This window comes from Myotis nattereri (genome assembly GCF_964212035.1).
Source record: "Myotis nattereri genome assembly, chromosome: 1".
NCBI lineage: Eukaryota > Metazoa > Chordata > Mammalia > Chiroptera > Vespertilionidae > Myotis > Myotis nattereri.
This window is the reverse complement of record NC_138075.1, coordinates 207,156,408-207,177,417: the sequence shown is the minus strand read 5'-3', so window position 1 is coordinate 207,177,417 and position 21,010 is coordinate 207,156,408. Positions and strand designations below refer to the sequence as shown.

The following is a 21,010-nucleotide window of genomic DNA, read 5'->3' as shown; positions in this document are numbered from 1 at the left end:
GGGGTCCCGCTGGGGTGCCTGGTCAGCCTGGGTGAGGGGCTGAGGGCTGTTTTCAGACTGGCCACGCCCCCTTCAGAGTGGGGTCCTCGCTGGGGTGCCTGGCCAGCCTGTATGAGGGGCTGAGGGCTATTTGCAGGCTGGCCATGACCCCCAGCCACCCAAGCTCCCAGTGGAGGCTGGCTGGAAGCAGGTATCTGGGATTTATTTATCTTCTATAATTGAAACTTTGTTGCTTTGCACAGAGCCCAGGGCAGGCGGGAAGCTTGACTTCCTCCATCGCCAGGGCAACCAAGCCTCCTGCTTTCTCCAGCTCCGTGGCTGCAGGCCGCCATCTTGGTTGGGTTAATGTGCATATAGTTGCTCTGATTGGCTTATTGGCGTGGCTTGGGCATAGTGGAGGTGTGGTCAATTTGCATGTTTCTCTTTTATTAGATAGATTGATACTGGTTCATGAACTAGATATAAAAATAAATTAAAATCAAAATGAAATAAATATTTCTTAAATCCATTAGCAAGGGAAATACATTAACAAAGGAATAGTTTTAAGATCAAATTTAAAGTGATGAGTCAAGTATACCGTTAATTAAATAATCTGAGTGTATGAGTAAAATCTTCTTATAGCTAAAAATTACATAGAAAGACTCTTCAGCCCTAGTCAGTTTGGCTCAGTGGATAGAGCATTGGCCTGTGGACTGAAGGGTCCTGGGTTTGATTCCAGTCAAGGGCATGTACCTCAGTTGCAGGCTTTCCCTGGCCCAGGCTCTGGTTCGGGGCATATGCAGGAGGCAACCAATCGATGTGTTTCTCTCACATCGATATTTCCCTCTTTCTTTCCCTCTCTCTAAAAATATCCTCAAGTGAGAATTTTAAAAAAAGACTATTCAAATTCAAAAGTATTTTTGAGCAGCTACTATGTACAAGGGAATGTACTTTATGGCCCTGTGAAAATATAGAGATGGAAAGAGACTTGGTTTTTATTTAAAATAACCTAACTTGGTTTTTATTTAAAATAACCTAAAATTTTTTAGAGTGAATAAAAAATAATGAAAACTACAATAATGAGAAAATGTGATAACATATATAATAAAACTATTTCTAAATTTTAGGAGATTATCAATAATATTGGTGCTCTGATGACCTAATTGCAGTAAATTCTTTAGGATAAATGTTTGCCCTGACTGAATAGCACTGATTGCATGTTATATTAGAAGCTTAGAAGAGGAGAGTAAAGTAGATACTAACTAAACTTTGTAACTGAGGGGTTGGGGTTATTTTCCCCTTAACTCCACTGGTCTCACTTCATAAATAAAACATGAGTTCTTTGACTCCTCCAATTCTTACAAAAATGTAGACGCCATCAGATAATTATTTTCTAAACTTCCCACACTCAGTTCCCAAAGCACATGATCCATATGCTCTTGTCCTCCTGGTTGCAGTAGAATGTGTGTCCTCTCCCTCCCCCTGTGAAACCAGCCCCTTACCCATGCTCTGATATTACCCTTTCCTGCCTTTCGGGATCCCATCATCTCCTGTATCTTCAGCTTCTCTCCTTATAACTAGATCCTTCCCATTACCTTTTAAGCAAACTCAGGTTTTTCCAATTTTAAAAGCAAAGCAAGGCAAAACCTCCTTCAACCCATCTCGTAATTTCTATCTTTCTCTCCTCCCCTTTATAGCCAAACTTTGAAGAATTATCTGTGCTCACTGTCTCCATTTCCTCGCCTCCCAATCCTCTTAACCACTCAATCAAAGGACTCTCCTTAAAGTCACCAATGACCTCCACGTAGCCAATCCAGTAATACTTTTTAGTTTTCATCTTACTTGGCCCTCTCAGTAGCATTTGATACTGTTCATAGTCCTCCCTGCTATAAACTTTTTTTCCTTTGGCTTTAATGACACTAAACTACCCTGCTTTTCCTCCCACTTCTAGCTAATGCTTCTCGGCCTTTTTTGACAAATAATTTTCTTTTACTTGATCTTTTAATACCAGAGCGTAATATATGCCCGGGAGAATAAATAGTAGGAGATGAATGTCCTGGTGTGTGCCCTGGAGAATATTAGCAGACAGGGTCAGAGATAATAGCAGGGGCCAGACCATGCAGGGGCTTACTGGAATATAATAAAAGTATTATTGTCAGTGCTAATAAAATTATACTTTTATCTGTATAATGTCATAAAATACTCAGTCATGATGAAATTTTTATTTACATAATTTTATGTATTACCGTTAAGGAGCAACAAGCATTGAAAAGTATGATCTCCGTACCAATATGTGGACTCCGGTAGCAAATATGAATGGGAGGAGACTGCAGTTCGGTGTTGCCGTGTTAGATGACAAACTGTATGTGGTTGGAGGAAGAGATGGACTGAAGACGTTGAATACTGTAGAATGCTACAACCCCAAAACAAAGACCTGGAGTGTGATGCCTCCTATGTCCACACACAGGCATGGCCTTGGTGAGTATCACTGCAGATTTGTTCCTAAGTTAGGATTAGGCCTCCACGGCATGTTTACATTCTGTACCAGGCAGAGGAAGACCAGTGTGGCAGCTGCTGAGTCAGAAGAGGCACCAGGCATTTCTTCACGTGCTCTCTCTTACCTGAGGAGTTAGGAGCAGAGGAAACAAGCAAGTACATTAATGTCCATGTGCAACTAACACAAGTAAAACATGAATATTTTAGTGTAGCATGATGGACTGATGTATTTTGTGTTGACAGTTAGTATTATCTAACCTAATTGAAATGATTATTTAAACATCTTTAGCATTATTGTGTTTTATTTATTAAGCACAAATGAGTAAAACCCAGAAAAATTTAAAGTGGCACAGAGAAGGCAATGATAGAGACTTTTTATTTTTGCATTCAATAATTCACTGTTGGTCCTCAAAATACTGCCTCTAAAACTTTTTTTAATATATTTTTAGACATTTATTTATTTATTTATTTTAATCTTCATCCGAGGATATTTTTCCATTGAGTTTTAGGCAGAGTGGAAGAGAGAGGGAAAGACAGAGAGAAAAACATCAATTGGTTGCCTCCTGCCTGCACCCTGACCAGGGCCCGGGCCAGGGCGGAGCCTGCAACCAAAGTACGTGCCCTTAACCGGAATCAAACCCAGGATCCTTTGGTCCTCAGGCTGACGCTCTATCCACTGAGCCAGGGGCACCCTAAAACTTTTAAGACCAGAGCTATAGTGCTGTTTCTCCCCTGCCCCCCCCCCAACTCACCCACCTGTCTACCAAGAAGAGCTGTGAGTAAACCAGATGTCTACATCATAAATTTTTTGCTTAGTTAAATTTGTATGTTTAAGATTCATTGTACTTATATTTCAATTAAAATGTAATTTTTAAGTCATTCTTGTCTTGTAGGTGTGGCTGTATTGGAAGGTCCCATGTATGCAGTTGGAGGGCATGATGGCTGGAGCTATCTGAACACAGTGGAAAGATGGGACCCTCAGGCACGCCAGTGGAATTTTGTTGCCACTATGTCCACTCCCAGGAGCACAGTAGGTGTGGCAGTACTAAGTGGCAAGTAAGAAAATATTTAAAGTTCTCTTTAAAACAATAAACTAAATTTATTAAGCTAGTAGAGGCTCAGTGCATGAAATTCAGGCACTGGCCGGCGGGGGGGAGTCCCTCAGCCTGGCCTGCACCCTCTGGCAATCTGGGAGCCCTTGGGGGATGTCCAGCCTGCAGGCAGCACCCCACCTGGCCACAGCTCAAGGGAGAGAAAAACATGCAGTGGAGGCCAGGAGCCTGAGAGAGCAACACAGAGGGACGCCTGCTCCAAGCCTCCACGGTATGGCTGGGGGCAGGCCCCCAGCAGACACACACACTCACACACACACACACACGCAGCGCCTGCTCTGAGCCTCCAATGCGGCTGGGGGCAGGCCCCCAGCGGACATACACACACACACACACACACACACACACACACACACACACACGGGACGCCTGCTCCGAGCCTCTGCTGCCAGACTGTGGCCATCAGTAGGACATCCACTGAGGGCTCCCAGACAGTGAGAGTGGCAGGCTGGGCTGAGGGACACACCCCGCCCCCCCAGTGCACGAATTTTGTGCACCAGGCCTCTAGTAGTTTAATATTAAGAACAGTGACACACAAAAAGTAGTACTTAACAGATAACAAATTTTAACAGATTAAAGTTTCAAATAAATTGAAATTTCTATATTATAATATAGCTTAAGCTTACAACTTGTTGTAACAATTACTACAACCTTATGTTGCTATTTAAAACATCATCTTATTTAAAAACTAGATTGAGTGGCATAGTGTACTTTATATTATGAATTAAAATTATAAAATCTGTCTTTAAAATATGTGTATTATCCAAATGTAAATACTTAGAATTTTGCCCTGACCAGTTTGGCTCAGCGAAGAGAGCGTCAGCCTGCAGACTGAAGGATCCCGGGTTCGATCCCGGTCAAGGGCATGTACCTTGGTTGTGGGCACATCCCCAGTGGAGGGTGTGCAGAAGGCAGCTGATCGATGTTTCTCTCTCATGGATGCTTCTAACTCTCTATCCTTTCCCTTCCTCTCTGTAAAAAATTCAATAAAATATATTTTTAAAAAAATACTTAGAATTTTAATTGGCAGAAACTTGGTATAGTTCAAATATTATTTCTTTAAAATAAAAAGATAGTTAAATGTTAACTAAGGCCTCTATAACTTAAAAATACTTGACCTTTAATAGTAGCAATGAACTGAATTTATTACTCTTGTTTTTAATCCTCACCCAACGATATGTTTTTATTGATTTGAGACAGAAAGAAAGGTGGGGGAGAGAGACAGAGAAACATAGATGTGAGAAAGAAACATGGATTGATTGCCAGTACATGTCCTGACTAGTGATCAAACCTGCAACCTTTTGGTGCATGGGATGATGCTCCAACCAACTGAGCCACCTGGTCAGGGCATGAATTTATTACTCTTTCTTTAAAAAACTAATAGAAAAAATATCTATGAAGCACTACAAGTAAATAATAAGTACAAGAAGAGTTTGTGCCTAATAAAAATATTAAAATGTTCAAATATTTAAACCATTTGATACATATTTAGAGTAAAAGACTTTCAAATTAGTACTGTATCTTAATTGAAAATGAATTAAAATTGACCAAGGAAGCATTTATATACCATATTTTCTATATTCTAAGACACATTTTAACGTCTCTAAAAATGCAGTGCATCTTACAGCCAAGGGTGTGTCAAACAGATGGCAGCTGTGAAACAGTTGTCATTGCTTTCATGTGAGTTTGGTGTTCTTTTATATGTATACTTAGTGATATCTGATATATCCAGATATATACATATGTCATTTAATTCGTAACATATATTTTTCTAATGGAACATAAATTGACAGTGTGTCTTATATTCAATGGCACTTTAAGTTTAATAGAAATACCATAAGAATAACCTCTTTGATTTAAGTGTAGCACTGTTTCTTAATTACCATTCTATTTGTTCTTTTTATAGACTTTATGCAGTTGGTGGTCGGGATGGAAGTTCTTGTCTCAAGTCAGTAGAATGTTTTGATCCTCATACGAATAAGTGGACACTCTGTGCACAAATGTCTAAAAGGAGAGGGGGAGTAGGCGTAACCACCTGGAATGGATTGCTGTATGCTATCGGAGGGCACGATGCTCCTGCGTCCAACTTGACCTCCAGACTCTCAGACTGTGTGGAGAGGTAATTTCTTATGCAGGAAAACTAGGGAAAAAAAGAACACTTTATGCCTCAGACACTTTCAGAAAAATTAATAATTCTTTATTGAGCATCCACCACATGCAATTTTCCTTAGAAGCTTTGTAAATACTGGGTTGTCTGCTCTGCCATCTCTCAGTCTGTATCCTAACAACCTCCTCAGATTCTTCTCTTGTCTTATAACTGCCTGCTTCAACTTTCCCTTAGAATTGATTATATAATTTATTAATTGAATCATAGGAAAAATGTTTGTTGTATACCATTTTGTACTAGACACTAACTAATAAAAAAGAAAGGGAGTGCAGTGATTTTCAGAGATAATTAGTTAGGGGCTAGAGCAGTAGTTCCCAACATGGGGCACATGCCCCACAGGGGAGCAATTTGATTTTTAAGGGAGTGAATTCAAGGATAAGTTATTAACAGTGAATTTTTTACAGTTCTTATGGTTCTAGAGGCCTAATATACAGTATATAGATATATATTATATATTTATGCATTTCAGTTTTCTGTTATATGTTTTTAAACTTTATTTGCTATTTTTCATATCACTTCATATTATTATTTTAAATATATTTTATTGATTTTTTACAGAGAGGAAGGGAGAGAGATAGAGAGTTAGAAACATCAATGAGAGAGAAACATCGATCAGCTGCCTCCTGCACACCCCCTACTGGGGATATGCCTGCAACCAAGGTACATGCCCTTGACGGGAATCAAACCTGGGACCCTTCAGTCCGCAGGCCGATGCTCTATCCACTGAGCCAAACCGGTTAGGGCAGTGATGGCGAACCTATGACACGCGTGTCAGAGGTGTCACGCGAACTCATTTTTTTGGTTGATTTTTCTTTGTTAAATGGCATTTAAATATGTAAAATAAATATCAAAAATATAAGTCTTTGTTTTACTGTGGTTGCAAATATCAAAAAATTTCTATATGTGACATGGCACCAGAGTTAAGTTAGGGTTTTTTAAAATGTTGACACGCCGAGCTCAAAAGGTTCACTGGGTTAGGGCCATATTATTATTTTTTAACAATTTCTTAATGATTTCTTCCTCAGTACTTCAACTGTCCTTTCGTTCTTTTATTTTTCTCTTACATGGATGCCATGTTCTTTGGAAGCTTGTTTAGACCAAGTTAATGGCCTTTGAGGCTTCCCCCATGTGAATAGGAGTTCACTTTTTGAATAATAAGAATTATATGTCACGGCGGGGGAAGGAGGCGGGCATCAGGATTTTAGAGATGCTTAGGTGGGGCATGGCCAAAAAAGGTTGGGAACCACTAGGCTAGAGGCTAATTAAGAAGTGAAAAGGAATGGGGTATTTCTAACATATTTTGATATAAAATAAAATACTGTAAAATAATAAATGACTCATGAGGCTTAGAAGCTTTAACAAGTCATCCACACTGGCCTCATGAAACTCAAGTGTGGGACCAGGTAAAGAGCCTACCATCAGCCCTAACCAGTTTGGCTCAGTGGATAGAGCGTCGACCTGTGGACTGAAAGGTCCCAGATTCTAATCCAGTCAAGGGCATGTACCTTGGTTGTGGGCACATCCCCAGTAGGAGGTGTGCAGGAGGCAAATAAGAAAGCAGGAATGTTACGCCTGCATTTCACCTGTATTGGGGAGAGACTAATTCAGACTACCCATGTTGCATGTTATAATCCAGGAGAGGAATGTGGAAGTTTTTATATACTTTGCCCCATAAATTACCGCAGGCTCAATGTTGTACTGCACACAGTGAAAAGTTGTTCATTGAGATAAAGGGGTATTAGAGCAATATAAGTATTCTTAGCATGTATCTGCTCTTAGATAGACAGCTTTAGGCAGTTCTAGTAAACATACTTCATGAAAGGAAGAAGAAAGTCCAAAAATGGACAGCTGCAATTATTGAGGCTGTGAGTCATCACATATAGATCTTCACATACTGATTTCCTCAGTAGGCAATTTTCAGTAGGCAATCTAAAAACCTTAAAGCAGTTTTCAGTATTGAACTTAGCTCTTTGGAAAAGTTTAAGTGGAATGCATCTGCTAAATGAATCTGTACTATTGTAAGTTAAAAGTTTTTAGGAAAATATTGATATTCTATTGACATTCTCTAAACTATGTACAAATGCATTTTATATAGCAGATAATAAGACAAAAGATAGGCTTAAGGAACAAAACTATTTTTACATGAAATATTGTGAGAACAATGTCAGCTCCAGTTCTAAAATTTTCTTTCAGATATGATCCCAAAACAGATATGTGGACTGCGGTGGCATCGATGAGCATCAGCAGAGATGCAGTGGGGGTCTGTTTACTTGGAGATAAATTATATGCTGTTGGAGGGTATGATGGACAAACTTATCTTAATACAGTGGAGGCTTATGATCCCCAAACAAATGAATGGACTCAGGTATGTCATTTCATTTTTCATTATTCCACTTACTCTGTTGTTTTTTAATTTTTTTATTTAATTATAGTTGGTATAGAGTCTTATATGGGTTCTATTAGTTTCAGGTGTACAGTATAGTGACTTGACCTTACAATGTGGTCACCCCACTAATTCTAGTAATCATCTATCACACCATGTAAATTTATCACAATATTATTGACTGTATTCCCTTTTCTTTTTCATCCATCTCCTCACCCCATCCCTTCTGGTAACCAGTCATTCTTTTGCTCTCCGTTTATATGAATCTGTTTTTGTTTTGTTTGTTTGCTTGTTTTGTATTGTTTTTAGATTGTACATATAAGTGAAATCATACAGTATCTGGCTTTCTCTGCCTGATTTATTTCACTTAGTATAATATCCTCTAGATCAGTGGTCGCCAACCTTTCGGACCTCACGGACCACCAGTGATCCGCGAACCACCGGTTGGCGACTGCTGCTCTAAATCCACCTATATTGTCACAAATGGCAAGATTTCATTCTTTTTTATTGCTGTGTAATATTCCAAAGTGTACATATATCCCACATCTTCTTTATCCATTCATCTATCAATAGACACTTAGGTTGCCTTCATACTTGGTTGTTGTAAATAATGCTGTGACGAACATAGGGCTACATCTAACTTTTCAAATTAGTGTTCTCGTTTTCTTTATAATTACCCAGAAGTGGAATTGCTGGGTCATATGATATATCTATTTTTAGTTTTTTGAGGAATCTTCATACTGTTTCCATATGGCCTACATGAGTTTGCAGTCTCACTAACAGTACACAATAATATATTTGATAAAGAGTTGATATCCAAAATATATAAGAAACTCATACAACTCAATAACAAAAAAATAAACAATCCATTGAAAAATGGACTGAGGACATGAAAAGACACTTCTCCAAAGAAGATATACAGATGGCCAACAGACATGAAAAAATGCTCAACATCACTAATCATCAGGAAAATGCAAATCAAAATCACAATGAGAACCACCTTACGCTAGTCAGAATGGCTATTATCAGAAAGTCAGCAAATAACATATGTTGGTGAGGATGTGGAGAAAAGGAAACCCTTGTGCACTTACTCTGTTTTTGTTAAAACAATTCTTTTAGTAAAACAGACCCTCTCAATTTTTTGGAGGCTTATGATCCCGACAAAAGAGTATCAAAATATATAGCCTGAACATGATAAAGTCATCACTTAATTAAATATAAAAAACAAGAGGGACTCATTAATTTTATAACATAATTAAAATCCACAATTACCTTTAAAGTATAAGTTAATACTACTCGGACAGATTATTGTTAGTTGGTATGCCACCCTTTGCCTGCTGGGAATTGGTGAGATGTTCTAGCATTGCCAGAGCTGACAGTACCACAATCAGGCTATGAGAAAGAGAAAGGGAGGGGAGATTGTGGGAAACAAAGAGGGTAGTCAGAAAAATCTGAGCTGCTTACCCGTACATGACCAATAATTTTTAAATACTCAAGCCACTGACATTTGGGAGATCAAATGGCTGGTCATAACCTAATTAGTTAAGATGGTAATCCTAAATTACATTAACAAGTAAGACACTTGATCTGGCAAATTATAGCAAGAGTTCCAAATGTGTCTGTTTCTGGGAGAGCCTCACACTTCCAGGAATGGTCTTTTGAGATCTTTCTTTTCCGTCACCAAGAACAGAATCAGGAATTTTGCGCCCCAATTCAGTATCTGGTACATAAAAGACATTTGTATGTTTAATTGAGCCAAAGCTTTTTTACAAGACGCAGTGATAAGTACTGTTAAGAAAACAAAGCTTAGGAGAATCGACTGTCATAGACCTCAACTACTTAGGGAGGTAAGGTCTGCATGTGTAAGGAGCACCCACCATGCAGAGTGGTGATATGAAGAGTCCTGTGGCATAGGCAGTGAGTAGTTATAGAAAACCAGAGAACAAGGAGAATGGTTGTGAGAGGGCTTCAGTGAGAAAGAAGTTGGATTTAAGCTAAACCTTAATGGATCCAACTCAGAAAGTAGAAAGGGGAAATTGTGTGAGAAAACATGAAAGAAATGTCACCAAACAGAAATATGTAGGCTCTATTCGGGAAGTGTGGCTGGTTGAGAAGAATAGGAGTTCTTATTGGAGAGGAAGGTTGGGGTCAGGATGGAAATCCATGGAGGTCAAGCTAAAGAGTTTGGGCATGAGAAGTTGGTGGAGACTTTTAACCAAGAGAGTGATACAGTAACAAAAAGTTCACCTGGCAGTAGAAGGGGACAAGATAAGGTGGGTTAAGGCAGAAGTGAAGGCTTGAGTTAGAGCTACAGGATTTCATTGGAAATTATGTGATTACTTCCCCTCAACCTTCCACCTTGGCAGAAGTAGTGTGAATGATAACCATGAAACCCAAAATGGGATAAAAGATCTCTTTCTCTGAAACATATTTGATTTAAACCCTTGGGCCAGTTATAAGGAAATCTATTGGCCAGTATTTGAGGCTTGTTATTTCAGATAATTAATGCTTTATGCTGAATCATTCTGTATCAAAATTAATAATCTATGACCACATAGCTATTTTATATGCATGCCACCTCTATCACTATTTCACAGCGCCTAAGTGTGAGCTTATAAACCATAGTATCTGAAAAATAAATGTTTCATTCAGTGTTCCAACAAATGGACGAGAGGACATTTGTACAGGGAATGAAATGAGGTTACAGAATCTTAAGCCATCACCCACCCTACTACCAGCCTTGACCCAAAGCAGGAGGTGCCTGCATTGTATTTAATAAATTCTCTAAGCTAAACTTGCTAGCCGGTTGTCATAACAACATGTACTATTCACAGTGTAGAGATTTAGTGTCTTGGTTCTTTTGAGAAAAACTGCTAATTACAAACAGATGCTTTGATTTTAATGACTTAGAAGTCACTCCTAGAATACTGTAAGTAGATATGGTTTTAAAATAGATTATTTGTTCAAGGAGATAGAACAGTGATCAAAACAACTGATTCAGATGGAGAATAACTGAGAATTTTCTTACAATTGAAGTCTGTTGTGTTCTTAAAATCCACTAATTGATACAAACACTTTATATTAGTTCTTTATATTAGTCACTCTTTCCCAAATGCTAACATTTTATTTTTCTTAGGTCAAATGCATAGATTCTTACTATTTTCAAAGTAGTTCTTTGAAAACTATTCTTTCCACATTTTTGTTTTCACTAGTAATTTTCTAGTGTTTAGGATACATTAAAAAAAAAAGACAGCCCTGGCCGGTTTGGCTCAATGGATAGAGCGTCGGCCTGTGGACTCAAGGGTCCCGGGTTTGATTCCAGTCGGGGGCATGTGCCTTGGTTGCGGGCACATCCCCAGTGGGGAGTGTGCGGGAGGCAGCTGATCGATGTTTCTCTCTCATCGATGTTTCTAACTCTCTATCCCTCTCCCTTCCTCTCTGTAAAGAATCAATAAAATATATATTAAAAAAAAAAAATAAGACAGCCTGGCTGGTGTGGTTTGTTGATTGAGCATCAACCCATGCACCAAGAGGTTGCCAGTTCAATTCCTGGTCAGGATACATGCCCAAGTTGTGGGCTTGATCTCCTGTGATAGGTATGCCAGAGGCAGCCAATCAATGTTTCTCTCTCATTGATGTTTCTATTTGTCCCTTTTCCTTCCTCTCTCTCTCAAATCATTAAAAACAAAAAATAAATTTAAAAATGAAAACATTTTTTTAAAAGGATAATAAGTGAAAAATTTAAGAGCTGTTCCTTATCTATAAACACCTTATATTCCTAGCACTCACACTTCTATCTCACTGTCATAGAGTTCATTCATCAGGTTTGTTCCCACTACTGGGGAGTTGAAAAAGATATTTATTATTTATTTACTCTGCTAAAAATCAGTGGCACGGGTTTAGCCTTTTTCAGCCATGCAGAGAGAAAGCAGTCATTATTTGGGAAGTCACTGTTTTTTTTTTTTCTGGAGTAAGCAGATCCCAGGCATGCAGTGTATTTTGTGTATTCTCTCAGATAATCCTCCGACAGGGCCCCTCTAGATAATACTTGATATTTTCTCCATATTGGTCATAAAGTTGCTTTTAAGTATTCAGCATTTTCTCACAATATCAGCATTTCCTCACACCCATATTGTACACCATTTTATCTAAAACATTGTACTTCATGTAGAACAATTCCTCAGTTATAAAAACACCTTCTCACTATATATGTATATGTGTGTATATATATAATCATTATGTTGTACACCTGCAACTAATATAATGTTATATGTCAATTATATCTCAATTAATAAAAGAAAAATTACCTTTAAAGAGAGGTGAATAATACATAATCATGTGATGTACCCAAGTGATGTGGGATGTCTACAAAAGTTTCACATCAGGAGGAGGTTTTGCGGGGAGGAACCAGGCCAGCGGTAGGCCTGGGGCAGCAGCCTGTTGCCAAGGAGTATGCACTATTTCAGTGTTTCACCAACTAGTCTAGTATTATCAACATTTTTACCTACAAACCCAAAACATATGTCTTTTTGTTTCTTTTCAGGTTGCTCCATTGTGCCTAGGAAGAGCTGGGGCTTGCGTTGTGACTGTAAAATTATAATTTACTGTTTTGGTTTCTAAATGAAAATATCCTCTTTTATGAATTTGGTACATTTATCCTACTATCAATGGATACATTTTTAGGAAATTTGCAATGCCACATTCCTGGGCACAAAGTGCCTGATCTCAAAGTGAAGATATTTTTAAAAAGGGAGGATGAACCAGAATCATATACTTTCATTTCTTAGTAAATCAGAAGTATAGCTGGTAGGTTATGAACATATATTCCTCATACAAAATACAAGAACAAACACACTGCTCCTAAGCACAGCCCAGTGTTAATTGGAAATTTCATTTCTTAATAATGAAACACATTATCCAGATTTCTTTTATTACTGTGCAAATAGACCAACTAAAACTTATAACTTTTTTCTTTATAACTTTATCATACATGAGTTGCAGTATTTTTTATTCATTTCCTTGTTTAACCATAACCACTCTTTTAATGATATACTAAAGAGTATGCTATTTAGTTTAGTGGGGTTTTTTTTTCTTCCAGAAATAGCTGTAATATATGTGCTTTGGTTGTGGATTTTTTTCTAAAATAAAGAAAAACATTAAAAAGTTAAAGTAATAATGACCAAATAAAAACTTGATATGATCGTTGGAATATATTTAAATATTCATCCTATTATATTTAGATTCACCAAGAAGTACATGTTATGATATTCTCAGATTGGAATTGAAACATGGTGTTCTGCATTAAACTTAAGATATGCAAATTTATATAGAGAAAAGAAATGTTATATACCTTATAATGTTCTTTCACCTAACAAGTATTTAATTATATGAATTTGTTTTCTTTTATAAAAGATGTTTTTATCCCTTTGTGTTTCTTTGTAATCAGTTTGGGGGGAAATGGGATATTGAATGTTTGAAAAATAAGTTTAAAATGTTTATTACCCAAAGTTTTGTACATTTGTAAACTCTAATTACATATGTGGATGTTAATACTCCCAGTGAATTGCTTATTGTTTGCAAAAATGCACTGGGCAGTAACATTTTATGATAAATCCTTTAAGGTATAAGTCATTAATTTACATCCTAATATAAACGAGTATAATCTAAATACCCATATTTTAAAATACAGTGTTGTGGTTAATGTGTTTTTGCATTGTATATCAGGTAACCTTTATTTTAGTTGCTTTCTTTAAAAATTAAAACAAACTTTTTTTAGCTAATTTGAATGCTCATGCAATGTTTCCACATTGTTTCTAGAAATCAAGGAACTGAGTACTTCTGTTTCCCCAAACAAAACCTGTAGTTATTTCACTTTGTGACTGCTTAGAAAATAATAGTGATGGTGACAAGTACATTAATATTTCATAAATTTATTATATTATGAATGTGAATTCAATTATTTTCCTGACAAGGAGGATCAGCTGTGGAGTATATTTATATATTTAGAGGAAGGGAGGGAAGAGGAAAAGGTATAAGAAACAAAACAAAATTTTCAAAAGCAGAAACATATCAGTACATTTTTCCTTCTTGTGGAGGCTTAGACCTGTGATTTGAAAGGAAGCACGTGTACATGTACTTGTGATCATTCCTTAGAACACTGTCATCCACTCTCTGGTTCCCTGTGCCCACAGTGGAGCCAGACTCCTTAAAGTAAAGGAACTGATTTCCCTCTCTGAGGACCTTCCTTTCTTTTAGGGAGTCACTAGAACAGTTCCTTTGATTTTCTGTCCCACTAGAGGGCCTCTCTGATGCAGTTTTATAGTCAATAGGACCTGCTCTCCTGGATACTGACAAAGAGAACATTTCTTTTCTAATGACAGAACATTTGCCAAACACTCCTTCTTCCAGTCTAGGGTCTTATAAATCTAGAGGAAAATATGGCTCTTCCTTGTATCCATCATCCAACATTGCTGCCTTGACTTTACTCTTAGTCTCTCCATTGAGATATCTAGTTGTTCTTTATTTTAACCCCAATTAATGACCACCATATGAAAAACAATGTTTGCTAATAATTATTGACGCTCATTATGGACTGGGGACCTGGTTTTTGCATGCTTGAATGCACTGAATCCTCACAGCAACCTTGTGAAGTACGTTCTATTATTCCTTTTACGGAGGAGGAAACAGACTTGGAGAGGTTAACCCCCAGATTATATATAGCAAGTAAGTGGCAGAGCAGGGTTTCAGTGCAGGCAGTCTGGCTCAGGGTCCACACTCTTATCATTCCTGCTTCCAGGTAGAAATAGACAGGTTTCATTTTATGTGGGGAAGCATTCATGTTAGTCAAAAGAATGAAGCTTATGCTTTTCAGAAATAAAGTTTATACCAGTAACACTCTTATCAGAAAATGTTGGTTCCTGAGTATTGGGGAGAGATTTTGCTTAAATATCTTATGGAATTTTGTATACATTTTGCTTTAGAAAAGTAAATCCCAGAAAGCATGACATTTCAAGTTTTACAAATATTAGATAAATTGCATTGTATTTTGGATAACTGAACCATAAATAAATTTATTCATAAAAAATAAGCTTTATTGCCAACAAATTAGATACTCTATATGAAATAGGCAAATTCCTAGAAATGAACAAATTACCAAAACTGAGTCAAGACATAAAGAAAATCTAAGCAGACCTATAACAATTAAAGAGTTTGGATCAATAATCAAAAATCTCCCAACAAAGAAAGTACAGAGCCAGATGGGTTCACTGGTGAATTCTATCAAACATCTAAAGAATTGACACCAATTCTTCTTAAATTCTTCCAAAAAAAAAGAAGAGGAGTTAGCACTATCTAACTCATTCTATAAAACCAGCATTACCTTGCTTCCAAACCAGACAAAGACAGATTATACACCATGACAAACTAAAATTTATTTCAGGAATACAGGGATGGTTCAACACACAAAAATCAATCAGTGTGATATACCACATTAATAGAATGAAGGGAGCAACAAGGACAGTAATATGAAAATAAAGCTCTTTGTTATTTAAAAAAAAAAAGGTTTGTTTTTTTATTTAAAACAGTTTTTTAATAACAAAGCTTTATTTTCATATTACTGTCCTAGTTTTTTTAGCTGTTGCTTCCTTCATTCTATTAATTTGTGGAATATAATGAACAGCATAAACTGATGAACAAAAACAGATTCAGAGACAGAGAACCATCAATCAGACCATCAAACCTCAGAGGGAAGGTAGGGAAAGGTGTGGGGGTAAGAGGGAGAGATCAACCAAAGGACTTGTATGCATGCACATAAGCCTAACCAATGGGCACAGACACCAGGGGGGTGAGGGCATGAGTGGGGGCGGGGGGAGGCAATGGGGGGATAAGGACACATATGTAATACCTTAAACAGTAAAGAAAAAAATAAAATAAATAAAAATTTAAAATAAAGAGGAAAATGGCATCATCTCACTAGATAAGAAAATGCATTTGACAAAATTTAACACACTTTCATGGTAAAAACGCAGCAAACTAGAAAGAGAATGAATTTGCTCAACCTGTTAAAAGGCATTAATGAGTCCTGGCCGGTGTGGCTCAGTTGGTTAGAGCATGGTCCTGTACATACTCTGTACACCAGAAGTCACAGGTTCCATTCCCTGGTCAGGGTATATACCCAAGTTGCAGGTTCAATCCCTGGTCTGGGTGTGTACATGAGCTAACCAACCAATTGACATTTCTCTCTCACATCAGTGTTTCTCCCTCTTCCTTCCTCTCTCTCTAAAATCAATTTTTTAAAAAGGCATTCATGAAAAACCAACACCCAGCAATATACTAAATGGTAAAAGATTGAAAGCTTCTCCTCTACAATCAGAAAAATGCTCACTTTCACCAGTTGGTCAACATTGTACCAGAAGTTTTAGCCAGAGCAATTAGGAAAGAAAAATCAAGGAAACCCCAATTAGAAAGAAAGAAGTAAAACTATCTCCATTGGCAGTTATGATCCTGTATATTAAAAATCATCAAGAATCCACACACAAAAAAAAAACTATCAAAACTAATACAGTAATGCTTTGCAAGATACAAAATCAACACACAAATGTCAGTTGATTTTTATACACTGGCAAAAAAATAATTCTGAGAAGAAAATTTTATTTACAATAGCATCAAAAAGAACAAAATACTTGGGAATAAATTCAACCAAGGAGGTGCAAGGCTTCTACACTGAAAAGTATAAAACATTGCTGAAAAAAATTAAAGAAGACCTAAATAAATGAATGGAAAGACATCTCATGTTTGTGATGTTAAGATGGCAGTACTCCCCAAATTAATCTACAGCAGTGCAATCCCCATCAAAAAACCTAATGGCCACTTTTTTAAAGAAATTGGAAAAGCTGATCCTAAAATTCATATGGAATTTAAGGGACTCAAAAGAGCCAAAACAATCTTGAAAAAGAACGAAATTGGAAGAGTCACATTTCCTGATTTCAAAATTTGTTACAAAGCTACAGTAATCAAAACAGTATGGTGCTGACATAAGGATAAGCACGTAGGCCAATAGCATACAATAGAAACTCCAGAAATACACTATAGTCAATTGATTCTAACAAGGGTACCAAGACCATTCAATGGACAAAGAACAGTCTCTTCAACAAGTGGTGCTGAACAACTAGGAGGAAGAGGCAAAGCAGAATGACCACTAACTGAGTAAGGAGTTCCCTTTTGGGGTGATGAAAATATTCTGAAACTAATTAGTGGTGATGGTTATACAACATGGAGAATATGTTGTATAATGTCACTTATGGTAAACGTCACTTATGGTAAATTTTATGGATATTTTACAATTGTATTAGGTACATTACAAATTGTTATTTAAATGTCATAACAGTAAGCACTATATATATATATATAATTAAAACTGCATTTATAGCCTTCCCAAAGACAATTTTTAAAAATGGGATTTGCAATTAAATAAATTGAAAAGCCTGACAGAAGGTCTCTTTAGATCTTAAATCTAGTCTAAAAAGAGAGTGATAAACACAATGGAAACCGTAAGGGGCAAGTTTGATTTGGAGCTCTTCCCCAAGACCTGGTACACAACACTCCATAAATGTTTGCTGAAAGTCAAGATATATTTTTTTTTATAAACTCTAAACTATTTGGAATTGTTGCCAATATTTCAACTCTTACTCAGGAACAAATATTCAGTAAAATGATAGGTAATTTTACTGTGACTAGATTATTAATTCATATGGAATGTTTTTATTCTATTTCATTTTTTAGTTAGAGTAAAAAAAATTAAATGCCATGAAAAGTCTAAGCCTGCTTTTGGCATTTCATCCTTCTGGATCTCAAATACCTTTATCTTTATAAGAGTGCACCAATATCCCATGAGAGACCCTTATTTGTAAGGCCTAATAAAGTATATCTATTTTTTATCTACTGGGCCTGAACAACACTGACATTTTGTGAATCTCTTAAAGAAATTCAGTATTGCCGAAACCGGTTTGGCTCAGTGGATAGAGCGTCGGCCTGCGGACTGAAGGGTCCCAGGTTCGATTCCGGTCAAGGGCATGTACCTGGGTTGCGGGCATATCCCCGGTGGGAGATGTGCAGGAGGCAGCTGATCGATGTTTCTAACTCTCTATCTCTCTCCCTTCCTCTCTGTAAAAAATCAATAAAATATATTAAAAAAAAAAAAAAAAAAAAGAAATGCAGTATTGCCCTAACCAGTTTGGCTCAGTGGATAGAGCATCGGCCTGCGGACTGAAGGGTCCCAGGTTCGATTCCGGTCAAGGGCATGTACCTTGGTTGCAGGCACATCCCCAGTGGGGAGAGTGCAGGAGGCAGCCAATCGATGTTTCTCTCTCATCGGTGTTTCTAGCTCTTTATCCCTCTCCCCTCCTCTCTCTGTAAAAAATCAATAAAATATATTAAAAAAAAAAAAAAGAAATGCAGTATTGATTGATAGGGATATTAGTATCATGACTAGCCTTGACTGACACCCTATGTTACCCAGCCCTGAGTAGTTATTTCCTTTGAGCTAATGACGTGCATCTAGAACGTGAAGTCAGGGAAGCTTAGGAACCATGTTCAGGGACCTCTGTCTATACCCAGGCTGAAGTTGGGTCCATTTAATGACAATTCTTTGTGGGTAACAAACAATTATATTTAATTGAAGTATTTTAAGATAGCTTTATATTAGAGAGTGAATATTATTTATGTGATGTTTGTGCCTTAAAAGAACTGTAAGTTGGGAAGGCACACATGGCTCAATGACTATTGGGTTATGCTGTAAGTCAGCGGTTCTCAACCTGTGGGTCGCGACCCCTTTGGGGGTCAAACGACCCTTTCACAGGGTTCACCTAAGACCATCAGAAAACACATATATAATTACATATTGTTTTTGTGATTAATCACTATGCTTTAATTATGATCAATTTGTAACAATGAAATTGGGGGGTCACCACAACATGAGGAACTGTATTAAAGGGTCGCGGCATTAGGAAGGTTGAGAACCACTGCTGTAATTGATGGTGTGACAACACTGAGGTTAGAGAAGCTGTCATTTAAAGAGCTGTCTCTGTTAGTGACGAGAATACCTGTGCTGTGTGAGAGCTTCAGAGAAAGAAAATGCTACGTAGTAAGTCTGGCAAAAGCTGACCTACTTATCTAAGTCTGATTCTGTATCAGAGACTCGGGAGCAAAACTGCAGACAAGGACTGGGGAAGTGAGTTAATCCAACTGAGAATTAATTTGCCTCAAACTTTCTGATCAATAAGGCACCGAGCAAAACAGTGTGGAGACTAAAATCTTACATGATAATAGACTATAAAACAAAGATGGGCAAAGAATGTTAGTTCCTTAACGGCACATACTTGGATATATTTTTGTATCTCCTGAAGCAATTAACATTTTATTCACTGTTGCATCTGTAATAGGCTCTCCCTAAACCAGCGAGGGCTATTATTCCCACTTTAGATCTGGGTACACAAATTCAGAGGAAATTGGCTAAAGATTAAAGAACTAGTGAATGCCATGAACTGGGTGTAAACTGGGAGTTTAATTCGCTATTACACCAGGCAGTACTTAAGAGAGTAATATTTCACAATAAATATATAAACACATGAAGCAATGCACAAAAGTAAAATCATTTGAAAAATCCAAATGTGATGCTCAATACTCATATTTAAATGTTAAATATGCAATGGCCATTACCTGCCAGCTTTGTTTAATTATTAGGTTATTGAGAAAAGTTATGTTCCCACGTCTGAAAAGTTTCTCAGCCAATTTCTTGAATACACATTAAATTGACCCTATTATGTAATTTTCATCACAGTTGAGGTAAAAATGAATGTTAAAAAATAAAAAGATAACAGCGCAATTTTATAATACAATAAAAGAAACAATGCGTACAACCTATCAATAGGTTCTAGCATTCCTAAAAGGATGTCCACACTAGCCAAGAAAAGGAAACAAGACCATCCAGATTGGAGAGGAATAAGTGAAACCAGTAAAATTGACCATAGAAAATTCTAAGAAATTCACTAAAAAAAAAAAAAAAAAATCAATGAGTTGAGCAAGTTTTCAGGGTATAAGATCAATATACAAAAATCAATTCCATTTTTTTACACTAGAAATAAACAATCTAAAAGTGAAATTTTAAAAAATTCTATGTATAATATCATCAAAAATAAAATACATTAAGAATAAATTTAACAAAATAAAATTTTTGGACACTGAAAATTACAAAATTGTTTAAAGAAATTAAAAAAAGAAAATCAACGTGAACATAGATCGCATTCATGGATCAGGGAACTTTTTCCCCACAGGCTTAGGGGAAGGCATTCAGTCTATGAAGTACGATGTTAGCGGTATTTATTTTTGCAGATGATCTTCCTCACTTTAAAGAGGTTACTTTCCACTCCTAGTTTAGTTTTATCATGAATGTGTGTTGACTTTTTAAGGGTATGGAATTTTGTCAATTGATCATGTATTTTTTAAAAAACATATTTTCATTTCTTTCAGAGAGGAAGGGAGAGGGAGAGAAACATCAATCATGAGAACCATGTATCGGCTGCCTCCTGCACGCCCCCTACTGGGGGTGGAGCCCGCAACCCAGCACGTGCCCGGACCAGAATGAACTGTGACCTCCTGGTTCATAGGTCGGCGCTCAACCACTGAACCACACCTATGAGCCGGGCAATGTGATCGTGTATTTTTTAAGTCCGGTTTTCTGTGCCACTTAAACTGTTTCATAAGGGCTCATTCTGCCCGCCCACTTTCGCTGGCGCATTTAGTTGGCCCATTAACGCCTTGGAATAAACTACCTCTCCCATCTTATCCTTTCTAGCCCAGAAACATGGGGGCGGGGGG

The 21,010-nt window shown here is 37.2% G+C and overlaps 1 protein-coding gene across 2 annotated transcripts in view; it reads left to right on the top strand.

Moving 5' to 3' along the window:
- Positions 1–13,917, top strand: part of KLHL5 (kelch like family member 5) — a 53,260-nt gene extending 39,343 nt beyond the window's left edge. For both annotated transcript variants that reach the window (XM_081098952.1, XM_081098953.1), the window contains 5 exons: positions 2,233–2,457; positions 3,369–3,531; positions 5,494–5,706; positions 7,948–8,119; positions 12,681–13,917. In XM_081098952.1, coding sequence (XP_080955078.1) covers positions 2,233–2,457; positions 3,369–3,531; positions 5,494–5,706; positions 7,948–8,119; positions 12,681–12,737 — 830 coding nt within the window. In that variant the 3' untranslated portion in view covers positions 12,738–13,917. The remainder of the gene's footprint in view (positions 1–2,232; positions 2,458–3,368; positions 3,532–5,493; positions 5,707–7,947; positions 8,120–12,680) is intronic.
- The last annotated feature ends 7,093 nt before the right edge of the window (positions 13,918–21,010 follow it).